Raw genomic sequence first — 14,821 nt, forward strand, 5'->3', positions numbered from 1 at the left:
TTAAATATAGGCCATATGTCTTGCAGTGGTTTACAATATATTATTAATTAACGGTAATGGCCAATATGGGTAAAATCTTATCAGTGCACCCCTAATTATTATTATTATTATTATTATTATTATTATTATTTCTCTAAGATAGCAATTCCTTTGAATGAATTGGAATTGGAAATTGATTTTAAGAAGGAATTGGAAATGGAACTGAAACTGCAATAGACCCCCAACCCTGGCAGCAGCATCAGTCTGTGAGATGAACTCACTTACCAATTCACTAAATGCCGTAAATCAAGCAGGTAATTTATTCACACTAAAAACACATGAGAAGTTTTGCTTACAACCCCATTACTCCTGGGGTGATTTTGCAAACCCAAGAGGTCTGGCAGGTTTTTTCTTAAACGGATTAATTAGATATTAAATCTCAAAGGACCGGCGGGTTAATCCCCTATAATTACAGTTAATCTAATCCTAAATATTGTGGGTTTACTTTCTCTGCTAAAGAAAATGCCAGGAGTGATTTGTTATTATTATTATTATTATTATTATTATTATTATTATTATTTATTTCTTAGCAGACGCCCTTATCCAGGGCGACTTACAATCGCAAGCAAATACATTTCAAGTGTTACAATACAAGTAATACAATAAGAGCAAGAAATACAATAATTTTTGTTAAAGTGTGACAAACCACAATTCAACAATACAGCAGATAATAGTGATAGTTACATCAGGATATGATTAAATAGTGATAGTTACATCAGGATATGATTGATTAAGTACAAAATACTACAGGTTAAACACTTGGCAGATTACAGTATTCTGAAGTACAGGATTAAATGCAGTAAAATAGGGGGCAGATAAGAGCAAAATAAAGCACATTTAAATGAAGGGTGATAGTGTCTCAGGATACAACAGAGGAGTTCTACAGGTGCTGTTTGAAGAGGTGAGTCTTAAGGAGGCGCCGGAATGTGGTCAGGGACTGGGCAGTCCTGACATCTGTAGGAAGGTCGTTCCACCACTGCGGAGCAAGGGTGGAGAAGGAGCAGGCTCTGGAGGCAGGGGAGCATAGCGGAGGTAGAGCCAGTCTTCTAGTGCAGGCGGAGCGGAGAGGTCGAGTGGGGGTGTAGGGAGAGATGAGGGTCTGGAGGTAGCTGGGTGCAGTCTGGTCAAGGCATCTGTAGATTTGTCATGCTTTTGTTCATTAAATCAGACTGCAGGAAATATAACTATAGTGTTGTGTTCATTTAGTCAGAACTGCAAGAAAAATATATTTAGCTAAAAGTTTCCCGAAAACGTATAAAGTAGTATTATTAATAAATAGAAATCGTCAATCTGGCAAACAGCGCTGTTGGTTTTAAATATTACTGTCTGTTTTCACAGACCCAGGTTAGCACTAATCTGGAGCTGTGAATGCCCAATGTTACTTTACGGTAAAGTAGTCCTTGATTAGTGCCAATACAGATCTGTGAACCCAGTTGTAAGGCATCCAAGTTGATTCTTCAGGAATATTATACCTCAAGATTAGCTGTCTATACTACAATTATAGTAACGCAACAGAAAATGGTTTACCGAGAGCTACTTCTTGTGAACACAGGATATTCTGAAATACGCTACAACAAAAACTGTAATTAGGCCAAGTGGAGAACACTTACAGTTTGACACGTGGGATTAAAGAAGTGCTACTGTACAGTAACTAAGGTTCTCAAATCTTGTTTTCTTCTTTCAGTTTAGCTCTACACACATTGCCACTGCCCAAGCGTCTTGTGTTGAAGAGCTTTGGTTTTGTATGTCTTTTTTATATACAGTCAACTCCAGTTACTTGAATACTGGATAATTGTATAAACCACTTAATTGCATGGCATGCAGCCGGCCCCGTTTCTAAGAGTATCATTTTCAAATGACATTATACCGCAGTATGACGATAACCGTGGTATATTTTTTGACGGTTACCATACCGTCAAAATTTGATACCATGACACCCCTAGGCAATATATCTTTCTCATTGTACCCTATGCTGTAAAATAGAGATTTAAAATAGGTACACGACTACTAGATAGTAATAAAGTAAAAGACACTTCAGCACATAGATTTGCAGTAGTACCAGGTCATTTCCCTGATATATGTTATTAGAAATTATTGATAAAAGCTCATAACTGTAAATGGTAGAGTTAGAACCCCACTATCTTTAGCTTCCTTAACTAAACTGCCATTGCCTTGAGTCACCAATTGTTTTTATAAACTCATTCTGGTGCTGCTATACAATTTGCTCATCAATGATGTGGAGAATGACACAAAGTCCATTTGCTGAGCGAGCTGCAGCATTGCACACATTATTAAACACCAGCATTGGGTAACTAACTGCCTTTCAACACTGTATGGCATTTCACCTATATTGTGTAAAGACCGTGCCTTAAGGGAAGTTGCAGCACTATTTCAACATAACAATTGTATAATGGAATGGTACTTACAGCAGCCCGAAAAACTAATAATAATGAGAAGGGAAAAAAAACAAAACTATGGAGTGTAAGTTTCACTGGAGCTTGGTTTGCACTGCAGCGAGCATGATCATTTACAAGGAAAGGTTCAGATAGGAAATAAACCTTCAGCAGCAGGTTGAGAATTTTGGGTCACACCCAGAAACTTCACTTCCATAAGGCGTACTCCACCAGAACCTGTATGCTCAATAATCAGGTCATTTTGAATAATGTATTTTTCTCCGAGTTAAAATAAAAATAATAATAATAATAATAATAATAATAATAATAATAATAATAATAATAATAATAATAAAAAGGCATATGTTTTATTTGGTAGAAAACATGTTTTGAGTAAGAATTATGATTACTAGAATAAGAAAATGTAAATAGAAATGTGTAATAAAGGTTATAATGAGTTAAACATGTTTGCACCCTGAACTTTAAGTATCCCAGAATACCAGAGTTGGGATGCATGCAAACCAGAAAATGCAGTCGAGCTAGTAACAGTATGTGCGTTTATCAATGGGTATATTAATGTTTACGTACCGGAGTTTGTCGTAAAGGGCTTCAGGTCTTCCCTTTTCTTTTGTCGGCTTCCCAGTGACTGGCTGTTGTGCTGTTTTCTCTACGTGTGTCTTGTTAATGATGGTGTGGGTCGTAGTATTGTTATCATCATTATTTTCTACACAACCCGACTTCTTGCCATTTGTTTTCAAACTTGACCCTCCTGAGATAGTGGTTCTCCTTTTCCGACTAAAGGGCACCTTCTCTAATTTATCCCCCATTTTCTTTAAAACACATCAAAACACCTTCGTTGTAAAAAAAAAAGTTTAACCAAGTTTTTTTTTTTGCTTTTTACCCCCGATCAACACAGTCGCTTCCTTTTCATGGGACAGCTGCAGGAGCAGCTTGGCAATACCACATCTCTCGCTGTCTAAAGACGTTGTCTTTTCTCTGTGTACCATGGGAGTTGTAGTTTTGTTTTTTTTGCAGCTAAGACGCGAAGAACTCTGGGAGTTGTAGTGCTTTTACCTTTTGTTGCAAGGACAGAGGGAGATTGAAGCATTTGTTTGCTGTTTTGAGTTATATTACACTTTAGGAGCCCCCTCAAAACATATTTTAAGATTTTACTAGTGGCGTTTTTTTTAACCCGTTTAGTACTGAAGACTGCCTCAGACTGGGATTAAAGTGTCCGCGATTTTTGACGGCATATGCTAGGACTGAAAGGGTTAGATAATAATAATAATAATAATAATAATAATAATAATAAAACTAATGCAAACCCTTACAGAAAACATGCATGTATCTATCCTGCGTTATTAACATTTACGTAGAGAGTGCAATGCAGAATGTTATACATACAATGACTTTGTAATGCAGAACAAGTTTTACTTCTGTACTAATAGTACAGCACTTTGTTAAGGGGACGGTGATACCTGTATTTTTCATGAACAACATAAAATCAAATGTTAATACCACTATGAAATCCATGAAGGGTAAATGTAATAACTTGGTGCGTCCCAATCTTGATCATGCAGAATTGCAGGTCAATTGTTTGGTTTATTTCTACATTTCACAATCATCCATACTGTACATATACATTAATTAAAGACTGTATTTCATTCTTCTACAACACATTTTGATTACTTTTCTTCGAGCAATGCGTGTGTAATGAAAAGGAACCACATCCCCGTAAACTGCATTTCCCACAATCCACTGCATGGTTGTGGCGCTTTCATTGGAAATTCCAGACAACTCTTTAGATGATTGTGGTAAAGCGACATATTTAACCAATCAGATGAACGCCTCGTCTGATTTCAGCACCTGCCCACCAATCAGAGCAGAGAGGCGGTACTAGTTCCTTTGCTTCTGCAAATGTAGGTTTGAAAGACAATACTCGGTTGAGAAGAAACAGCTGTGATATGAAAAAAAAGCTACTGTCGTGCGGGTTTATTTATTGTTCTTTTGTGACTTTTAAAAACGTGTTAATTGTTTGAATTATGTAATACGTTACGTTATAATACAAGGAAAACGATTTATACATTTTTATAAGGAAATGAAGAGGGTAAATAAACATTATAATGTTACCGGTAATGGAAACATCAAGAAACCACAAGGAGGTATGTACTGCTGTGGATTCGGGTATGTCTAATGTTAACACATCTGTGTTGGCTCTACAGTACGTAGTGATTAATATCGGCCAGAAAATGTAGGTCTTCTCGTTACGCGGTCTCATACAAAACCACTGTGTGCTAAATGTGTCACTGGTGACTAGTGCTAAACCAAGTTTGTGTGTTGACTTCTGATACGCCTATTTAATTACTATGTTTTTACTGCAGGAAAATATTTCACAGTGACAGTACTAACACTGCAGTTCGCATGCACTAGTTCTGCTGTTGACGTGGTACTCCTGCGAGGGTTTCCGGGTGTCTGTCAGCCGCACTTTCCACTGCCCAAAAACGTGCGACAATAGTCGTCGTACTGTGCTAGTATAGTAATATGCAGTTCCAATGATTGGTCTCTCCTCCACAATGCAGGCCGAACAAGCACCGAAAAAGCCACAGGGGATGTTCAGTACCTCACCCTATGCACCTGAAAAGCTTTTTTTTAAATTTATTTTTATTTTCACAAGCCAACTCCTAATAGGTCTTCCTGCCTCGCATGTGTTCTGTATAGGGTTGCCACCTCTGAGGTACAAAAAACCATGACCTCCAAACGGAAGGTGGGTTGTTAAATGTTTAAACTCTCTTTGAAGTCCTATATTAATCTAATAGGAAACACTGATAATATTACTACTACAGTATTGACAACCAATGACGATTGTGGGTCTATTGCAGTAATATTGTATCCTAATTATCTAACTTGTGCTCAATTTATGGTACTGGGAAGGCATATTTCATTCCCGGGACACCTTCCTCAAAACAGTGACGATCCAGGGAAAACAGGTAACGGGTGCCAACCCTAGTTTTGTAGTAATCGCGGCTCCCGTGGGTTTCTGAGTTTATACTGGCTTGTATAATTGGCTTTTTCTTCTTATTGTCCAGAACAAGAATCAAGGAAGAAGCAGAAACTTGTTGAGATCCACCAGGCACTGAACAGCGACCCAGTGGACATTGAGACTCTGCGGAGAGCTGCCGTGAGCGAGGGGGGTCTCCTGACTGATGAGATCAGAAGGAAAGTGTGGCCCAAGCTTCTCAGTGTCAATGTATACGATCTACCTGCTAAACCAGGTGAGGCTCCTCAGTGTCATTGTATACAATCTGCCTGCTAAACCAGGTGAGGCTCCTCAGTGTCAGTGTATACAATCTGCCTGCTAAACCAGGTGAGGCTCCTCAGTGTCAGTGTATACAATCTGCCTGCTAAAGCAGGTGAGGCTCCTCAGTGTCAGTGTATACGATCTGCCTGCTAAACCAGGTGAGGCTCCTCAGTGTCAGTGTATACAATCTGCCTGCTAAAGCAGGTGAGGCTCCTCAGTGTCAGTGTATACGATCTACCTGCTAAACCAGGTGAGGCTCCTCAGTGTCAGTGTATACAATCTGCCTGCTAAACCAGGTGAGGCTCCTCAGTGTCAGTGTATACAATCTGCCTGCTAAACCAGGTGAGACTCCTCAGTGTCAGTGTATACGATCTACCTGCTAAACCAGGCTAAAAAATCAGATTCGGCATCCTGTGGTATAGCTTCACATTTTCAGTGTTGTGGAAAATCTAACAGTACTCTTTGCTTTGACCCGTGAGCCTAAGGTGGGTGCCATATTGGTAGTCATTTGACTTTTTTTGTTGAGATGTTGCCTTTGGAATGTTTCATGCAGGACCCAGGACAAAATAAAATAGGTCTCCATAGAATGGCCCTTTAAAAATGACAAAATGCAGGGAGTAAGCACGTGTTGCAGATGTGCTGTTTGATTTATAGAGGTGTCCTGTTGGTGGCTTTATATAGAGCCATGCACAGAACAGATATCACACAGCCACGCATAATTCGCATACTTAACAGCAATAGTGGATTGGGCAGAGTCTTTGAAAGCTTTGGAAGATGAACGCAAAAAGGAATTAAAACAAGTTCAAATACAGTATATTAGGCAGTGGAGGCTCCTTAGAGGAGGAAAGGGAGGCAGTGCCTCCTCAAAATTTCAGTGAGAAAATAAAAAAAATATATATATTTTATTGTTGTGTAGCATTATAATATAATTATGTTCAATAAAACAAAAATATTGTCAAAAATGCAAGTAAAAATTACATTTTAACTAAAACCCTAGATTCAACATTCCTATATTAACAGCAGTTCTGGCCCCTCAGAGGAGGCAAGTCTCTGTATAAACTCCTATCTGCTATTAACCACAGTAGTAGCAGTAGCAGATCATGTGGTCAAAGCACAGGTTTTAATTGAAGGAGCCCATCAGAGGAGGAAAGCCTCCGTTACAAACCTATCTGCTATAACCACACACAGTACAGTACTAGCAATGGCAGTTTAATTGGAGGAGCAACTCAAACCCTCCTGCCCCCTGCTGAAGCATTGCTTTACTGAGTATGCACAATTATAAATGAAGTGGAAGTAGAGATTTTGATGAGAAGAAGAAATCCATTATAACGCTAGGAAGATAAAAAAAACACATATGGGACGATAGACAGAAAATCAACTGTGTCAGGCTCGATAGTGTATGACTGTTTAGTCCCCATTACACCATAGTTAATGGAAGCCAGCTTTGTTGACATGTGTGGATTATGGGAGTTGTAGTTTTCTTCTATTATTTATTTATTTCTTAGCAGATGCCCTTATCCAAGGCGACTTACAATTTTTTTTTTTTTTTTTTACAAGATATCACATTAATTTTACATACAATTACCCATTTATACAGCTGGGTTTTTACTGGAACAATCTAGGTAAAGTACCTTGCTCAAGGGTACAGCAGCAGTGTCCCCCAGTGGGGATTGAACCCACGACCCTCCGGTCAAGAGTACAGAGCCCTAACCACTACTCCACACTGCTGCCCCTGTATTTCTACTGATTGGAAACACTTTGTACAGTATATCAGTATTTTGTTGGTCATTTAAGTCTAGCAAATTAAGTTGAAAGAATGTGCTTGATTTTTTTTTTTTCAGCCTTTTTCCTGCCTTTTTTTCCTGAAAATATTGTATGCAAAGTATGTATGTTAGTGATGTGGTCTTGAAATCTAAATGTTATATCAATGTTGTATCCAGAGCAGTTTTAAACATACGCTGGCAGTGTGTACCAGTTAAGTATATTAGAATAAACTATGATGGGCTACTGTTTTCTTTTATCTGTTGGCTAGTGCAGAAAATGCGTTTAACAGCCGAATTGGGGTACACCTGTTTAGACTGCACTTGCAGATCTTTTGATCTACCCTGATGCACTGGACTCACCTGACCTCAGCACCGCGTTACTGGAGCCTCAACTGATGCTCTATCCTTGCACTATTATACTGCTAATATGTCATTGTTAAGGCCCTGTGTAAATCACGATTTCACGGACTGCGATGAAATTGTGAAATTAGCCGAGTATCGCAATTTGTTCAATATTCTTAAGAAAATAAAAATTAATTATTTATATTGCATACAAAAATAATCACATTAACTAAACTGTACAGCTCTGTACTATTCTCCATGCACATAGTGCTGTGCAGTGATTATATCATGTCACTATATGCAATCTAGGCGGGAAATTAAAACACTACACACTGTAAACAAGAAAGGTTAAACTGTCTGAATCAGATCGTGTAAAGCAGTATCCAGCAGGAGTTTTACACAGCGATGGAGGTAAGCTCTTCTGTTCGTCCTGTAACGTTATTGTAGATCACTACTGAAAATCATCTGTTGACAGGCATTTAGATTCAAGTATTCACTGAAAGAGAAAGGCAGAAATCCAGAGCAGTACTGCTTTACTTGCAAAAAAACAAAAAAACGGTGACTTCCATGTTCCAAAATTTTGACCTGACTGATTGGACAACCAAAAGTTACGTAAATTCTTCAGACTGAGTGTAGCAAATGGTGGAGTTATTCCTTCATCAGCCCAGCTGAGATGTGAATACTTACCTAATGTTGCCTAGTATCACAAGCAGGAGATTATGGAATTGGTAAAACAGTCTGGTTGCTTGTCAGTGCTCACTGACGAGTCGACTGATGTCCAAGATCAGTATGGGTTACACATTGTATTTGTTTTGCAAGACCTAATTAGTGAACATGCATCTGACGTACTAGAACTGAAAGCTGTCCTTGCAGATACACATTACCTACAGGCTATTAATTACAACATCGTTTCACAAGCTATTGTAAAGTGCTTGAATAACGTAGACATTGATTTTGATGATGTCAGTGAACTTATCTCTCTATTTGCTGTTTAAAAAAAAAAAAAAAAAAAATCTGTACACGTATTTATTTTTAATATCATACATCTGGCCAGTAACAGTAGCATTCCTACCATGCTAGCCTCCTTAGATGCAGAGAGGCGTTCGACAGGGTTAATTGTTTTTTTTTTTTTTTTTTTATTTGTGGTCCTAGAAGAAATGGGATTATTTTGCAGTCCTTAAACTCTTCAGAGGTACCAGACAGGGCTGACCACTCTCTCCTCTCTTATTTTGTCTTTTTATTGAAACCCTTGCCATTGCCATACGTCAGGATACCTTCATCTCTGGAGTTTTATCTAGAAATATACATCATAAAATAAGTTTGTATGCTGATGATATGTTACTATTCATACAGTACCCTCATAAAACATTGCCACCTGTTCTTGTACTCATTAATAACTATGGATCGATTACAGGTTATAAGATTAATTTGTCTAAATCTGAAGTATTGCCACTAAATCAGTTTAGGTGGGATGCTTTAGCCTCAACTCTCCCGTTCGGATGGTCTGTTAACGGTATTAAATACCTTGGAAGTGACATATCTCCCTGCGGCAGGGTGCCCCCGCCTCTGTGCGTATTTTGTGTTTTATGGTGTATGTGATGTGTTTCATGTTGCCTGTTATATGTATTATAGTGGTGCACAGAGTGTGGGTTATGTAGCACAGGTGATGTAAAATGTATAATTGTATTTAGGCACGGGATTGCACAATCACTCCACGTGCAGATTAAAGTAGGTATTTGTATGGGGGCACGGGAAAGCAATCGAGTCTCAGCACAGCTCTATAAAAGAATGAATGTTTCACGTACACGGGGTTGGGTGTACAGCGAGGAGGTACAGGAGAGAAAAAGAGGAGAACAATAATAATAATAATAATAATAACAGCAATTGATACGCATGCTGGTTCAGTACCAGCACAATACTTGTTATTGGTCAGTGTTTGTTTGTCTGTTCGTTTGGCCACCATGCCGTGTGTTTGTGTTTTGTTTAAACCTTTTATTTTGTTCATTTAATAAACCGGCGCATCAGCACATTTTCAGTCACTCACCAGTTCTGTCTGTGTCCTGTGTTCTTCCGGGCCTGATGTCACCGCTCAGGCCATCCTGTGACACTCCCCAATTTGACGAACAGTTTAATGGTAATCATGTTCCCCTCCTAAAGTCCATCATTGAAGATCTTGAAGGATGGAATTCCTTTCCTCTTACACTGATGGGACGGGTGGCAACAGTGCAGATGAATATATTACAAAAACTTATCAATGGTTCCAGTTCACCCCAAAACTCAGTGGTTTAATACCTTTAATCAGGCCGTTAATACATTTTATTGGAAACATAAAAAACCCAGGATAAATTATCTACACTTCAAAGTCCCAAGTCCAAAGGTGGTTTAGGGGCCCCTGATTTTTTAAAATACTTAATTGCTTTCCATCTTAAAAATGTAGCAAAATGGTTGGATCCCCAAGATGGTGCTTCCCCAGCTTGGGTAGATGTGGAGGATTCAGACTGTGGATCTTTACATGTGAGGGACTTGCCCTATGTAAGCCAAGAGATTAAAAAACATTCTTGTTTCAGTCACCCATTTATCTCTGCTACAATTAAAGCATGGTTAAGAGCCCATAAAATTACTAAACTAAACCTGTATCCATATCAATACTCTCCCGTTTGGCACAGTCCTGATTTCTGGATAGCAGGTAAACCGTTTGAGTTTTTCTTCTGGAGGCAAAAGGGTATTTCCCATCTAAACCACCTTTTTGAGAATAGGAATGTTTTATCATTTGATAGGTTGCAAGATCAATTTTGCCTTCCTAAAAACTCCTATTTTTAATATATTCAAATGAGGCAGTCTTATCCTCCAAATTTATACTTCTGTCACCCTCCGCTCTGGCTTAGAGTGTTTTAAAATACAGAGGGATGAATCAGTTTGTTTCTAATATATACTCTGTCTTGAGATCCAATGAAGGGGAGATTGTTGCCCTCATTAATAAGTGGGTGAGGGATCTTAAATTGTCATACGATTCTGTTTTTTGGGGTAAAATATGGAGCAATTCTCTTTCAGGAACGCTAAAGTGACCCTTATTCAATATAAGACTCTTCACAGAGCACATTTTTCCAGCAGAAGGTTGTTTCTGATGGGTCTTTTGTACAGCCAGTACTGTTCAGTAGATGAGATAGACAGCTATGTCCATGCACTATGGTACTGTCCAGTAATAGGAACTGTGATAAAGTAAAGGGTGTGGTTGTAGATGGTAAATACGTCAGGGCTGAGGTTTTGACAGCACTTTCTACCATCACAAAATGGCAGCAGGTAAAGGACTACATGTCACAAAATGCCACCCACGGCACACTACAATTCCCACAATGCAAGGTGCCCAGGGTGTGGTAGCCACACCTGCCCTAAATTAGACATAACCGTCCACCAATAAAAGGGCTGGGGCACAGCACGGGAGAGGAGGAGTACAAGGTGGTTAAGTGAGAGAGAGAGAGAGAGAGAGAGAGAGAGAGAGAGAGAGAGAAAGAAAGAAAGAAAGAAAGAAAGAAAGAAAAGTGCTGGTAAGAATTATTGCTTTAAAACTAAAAGGAAGAAAAATAATTCTGTGTATGACTTGGACTGTTTTGACCACCCTTCTGGCGGATTAACCTGGACTGTATGAGAACCTGAACTGTGTTTGACCTCTGTATGGATTATCACCTAAGGCTTTGGATTGTCCAATAAAAGAACAGGCACCGCCCTGTTAAACCAAACTGACAGTCTTGTGGTTACTGTTGATCTGGAAGAGGAGGGGGAACAGAATAAAAATATAATACAGCAGAGTGTATTTGTTACAGAACATTTTGGAAGAAGGTACTGAGCACTCCATCTTGTATCCTTGGCTGTACATCCCTGCTTCACCTGCACTATTTTACTAGGTGACCTTTCATGCTTTTAAAAATAAATAAAATAAAATACAATTATTACTATCCCTTACAATTGCTAAAAAAGTAATTTTATTACACTGGAAAAACAGAACAAACATATCAATCCCACAGTGGCTAACTATAATGTTTGATCATGCATCTATGGAGAGGCTTACAGCAAGGCTACAGGATAAATATAATGAATTTATTGAAATATGGGACCCCTTTTTTCATGTATCGCTCAGGAGCTATAATGCTTTTTAATGGAATTATTTACACACACACACACACACACACACACACACACACACACATATATATATGGTGTAAATAATAATCAGGCTTGCATTTGCTAATAGAGTTCCACATGCATACGTTTGTGTGTGTGTCTATCCATCTATATATAGGTGTATATGTATGTATGTATGTGTGTACCCAGCGGTTTTTCCCTTAATCCCATTTTTTCACGTAATACTAGTATCATTATAAACTCTAATACCCTGTAGTAAGGTTCCTTGTGGAGAGGGTGGGTTTTTGTGATGAGGGCTTTGTTTGTCTTATGTCTTTATTATTAATAATAATAATAATTAAAAAAAAGGAATTGAGAGCTTGGTTGAAATGAAAACCAGAAGACACATGGGGTACACACATATACTGCTAACTATTCTCAATTATTTTTCAAATAGTCTGCAAAATAAATAAATTATTTTGTACTATACAACCTGTAAGTATGGAATAGAGCAGTATGGGCAGGATGTTCTTTATGCATATTCCTTTTTTATTACTTTTTTTGTCGTTATTTCATTTATAATTTAGGAAAACACATTTCAATACCGTTATCAACTTTACTCGAGGTAGCCTGTTTTTCTGGTGGCATAATAGCCTATAACGTGTACACTTTAATGAACATATTGAAATTCTATACTGATAATTGAGAGTGGAACAGACCACAGTATAGGGAGGGCGCCACACTGGGGAAAAAAATAAATGTTACTAAAGTGACCTTGCTTGTTGACTGCTGACGTCTTTTGACTCCACGGGTGCTAAGTACGGAAGGGCGTGTTTGAAGTTGTTCCTGCTTTCGTTGTTGTGCTCTTGCTGCATCTGCAGATTGGATGTATATCCTGTGGTATTTCCCCGCTATATATTTTTTGTAGTGAAAGTACACACTAGGGCTGTCAGTTAAGCCTCAAAATAGCAATCGATTAATTGAGCACACAAAATATAATCATTCTAGTGAATATCGATGATTGTACCATACATTTTCGGTGCATTACTCTTCCCATGACGTTATTATTTTAATATCTTTGCAGTTAAGTAAAAGCTTGTACACAACAATTGAATGCGACGGGTAATTACTCCTTGGTAGTGTCAGGAAAAAAAAAAAAAAAAACCCACAACATTCGCAACAAGCCTAAAGCAAGTTTAACATACTACAGGAGTGTTACTAAAATATTTATTCCAAACATATTGCAGTACTTTGGAATGTAAGCTTTTTTTAAGCTCAGTAACAGCTGCAGCATCATGCATTGTATCTTGTTAATACTGTACCACCTAACCTTCACTATCTGTGGAACACACAATGCAGAAATCCCGGCCTAAAACATAATAATAATAATAATAATAATAACAAATTGATTTACTTACCACAAATTGCATACCCGCTAGCTGATCCTTACTCCAAAATTGCGTTTAACTTCACTGATCATGTATGTATTTATTTTTAACGTTATTGAATATTGTTAAATATTTCATTATATTTGAGTTCATTTTGAAACTCCAAAGCAGCGCAAACTATATTCAGTCATTTTTTTCAATGTGCACAATTTATTTACAGGCTGCTTGCCATGAATACAAGCCTGTTGTCCTGCTCTGGATACAAGGTGCAGGACGACCACGATTTTTTTGTTTGTTTGTTTGTTTTGTTTACACAGTGAATACACAGAGGGACATACTTAAAAACATTTTCAAATCTGATTCGCTAGTAGGATTGGACCAGCAAATCAGATGCTGGTTTACACGAGCAGGCGAAGAAGAGCACGCCCACTTCCTGTGTGGCAGAAACACTGGGGCGCGTTAAGTAAGTGAGCCGCTCAGAGTGAGAGCCGCTCAGAAAGCACACTGAGCAGATTTAAATGACTTAACGCTCTGCTCCACAAGATGGTAGATGGTAGTGATGGTAGATAAAATGGCCCGTGTGAAGTTACTGTCCCCTGCTGTACCTCGCTGAGTTCGGCTCTCTGTTTGGACTGAACCTCATATCTTTCTGTGTTTAATACCGGCAATACCGACGTTAATAATGAAAATTATGAATAATATTAATACTACAAACCTAATAATAATAATAATAATAATAATAATAATACATTCATAACTATAAAACAGCTCTACATTTTAAAAAAATGAAATTAAATTATACAAATTCGAAAACAACAATATTTACCATCTTATTTAGCCAATTAATACATAACTTCATAAGTTGAAACCAGTTCATCGTTCTTGACAAACGTATTTGTCAATCCTGCCTGTCATCACTTGTTTCCTGCAGGTGGCCATTCCATCCGCTCACTCTGATCACTGATGAAAAATGCTCAGGAGCGCTCTGAGTGGCTCAGCGGGAGCGGAACTGAGCGAGTCGTTAAGTTGATTCTTTTACTGAGCCGCTCTGAGCCGCTCACTTACTTAACAAACCCACTGTAAATAGCAAGGCAAGACGTTCGGTGCAGTTTAGTTGATAAATTTAAATAATTGTATTAACTATGCGCGTTACAAAAATGTAATTGTTGACTCGATTATCCAGAATTTATATCCATGTATATAATGAGGAATGGAATCGATCGAAAAATAGATTTTTGATTTACTCGAACAGCCCTAGTACACACCGATGATCTTACCCTTATTTGGAGAGAAAAGCATCTGTTCTGCTTCCAGCCATGTTTAGTGAGAATGTGACTATCGTTTTCTACGATTATCGAATAATTAAAAAATGTCCACGATACGATTATCACGAATATTCATAATCACGATATATCATACTTTCGAAAAACCATTTAATCCCTAGTACCTTCTTCTGCCCTGTAGCACCTTCTACATGCA

General features: G+C 38.2%; 2 protein-coding genes across 2 annotated transcripts in view; one reads left to right on the forward strand and one right to left on the reverse strand.

The window, feature by feature from the left end:
* Positions 1 to 3,441, reverse strand: part of dgat1a (diacylglycerol O-acyltransferase 1a) — a 42,929-nt gene extending 39,488 nt beyond the window's left edge. Inside the window, exon 1 of the mRNA XM_034058325.3 lies at positions 3,021 to 3,441. Within this exon, the coding sequence (XP_033914216.1) occupies positions 3,021 to 3,259 (239 nt within the window). The 5' untranslated portion in view covers positions 3,260 to 3,441. The remainder of the gene's footprint in view (positions 1 to 3,020) is intronic.
* An 872-nt stretch (positions 3,442 to 4,313) lies between these two features.
* zgc:63863 (uncharacterized protein LOC393372 homolog) overlaps positions 4,314 to 14,821 on the forward strand; it is a 32,572-nt gene continuing 22,064 nt past the window's right edge. The window contains exons 1-2 of the mRNA XM_033993605.3: positions 4,314 to 4,594; positions 5,519 to 5,704. Coding sequence (XP_033849496.2) covers positions 4,531 to 4,594; positions 5,519 to 5,704 — 250 coding nt within the window. The 5' untranslated portion in view covers positions 4,314 to 4,530. The remainder of the gene's footprint in view (positions 4,595 to 5,518; positions 5,705 to 14,821) is intronic.

Source organism: Acipenser ruthenus, chromosome 3, assembly GCF_902713425.1.
Source record: "Acipenser ruthenus chromosome 3, fAciRut3.2 maternal haplotype, whole genome shotgun sequence".
Taxonomy (NCBI): Eukaryota; Metazoa; Chordata; class Actinopteri; order Acipenseriformes; family Acipenseridae; genus Acipenser; species Acipenser ruthenus.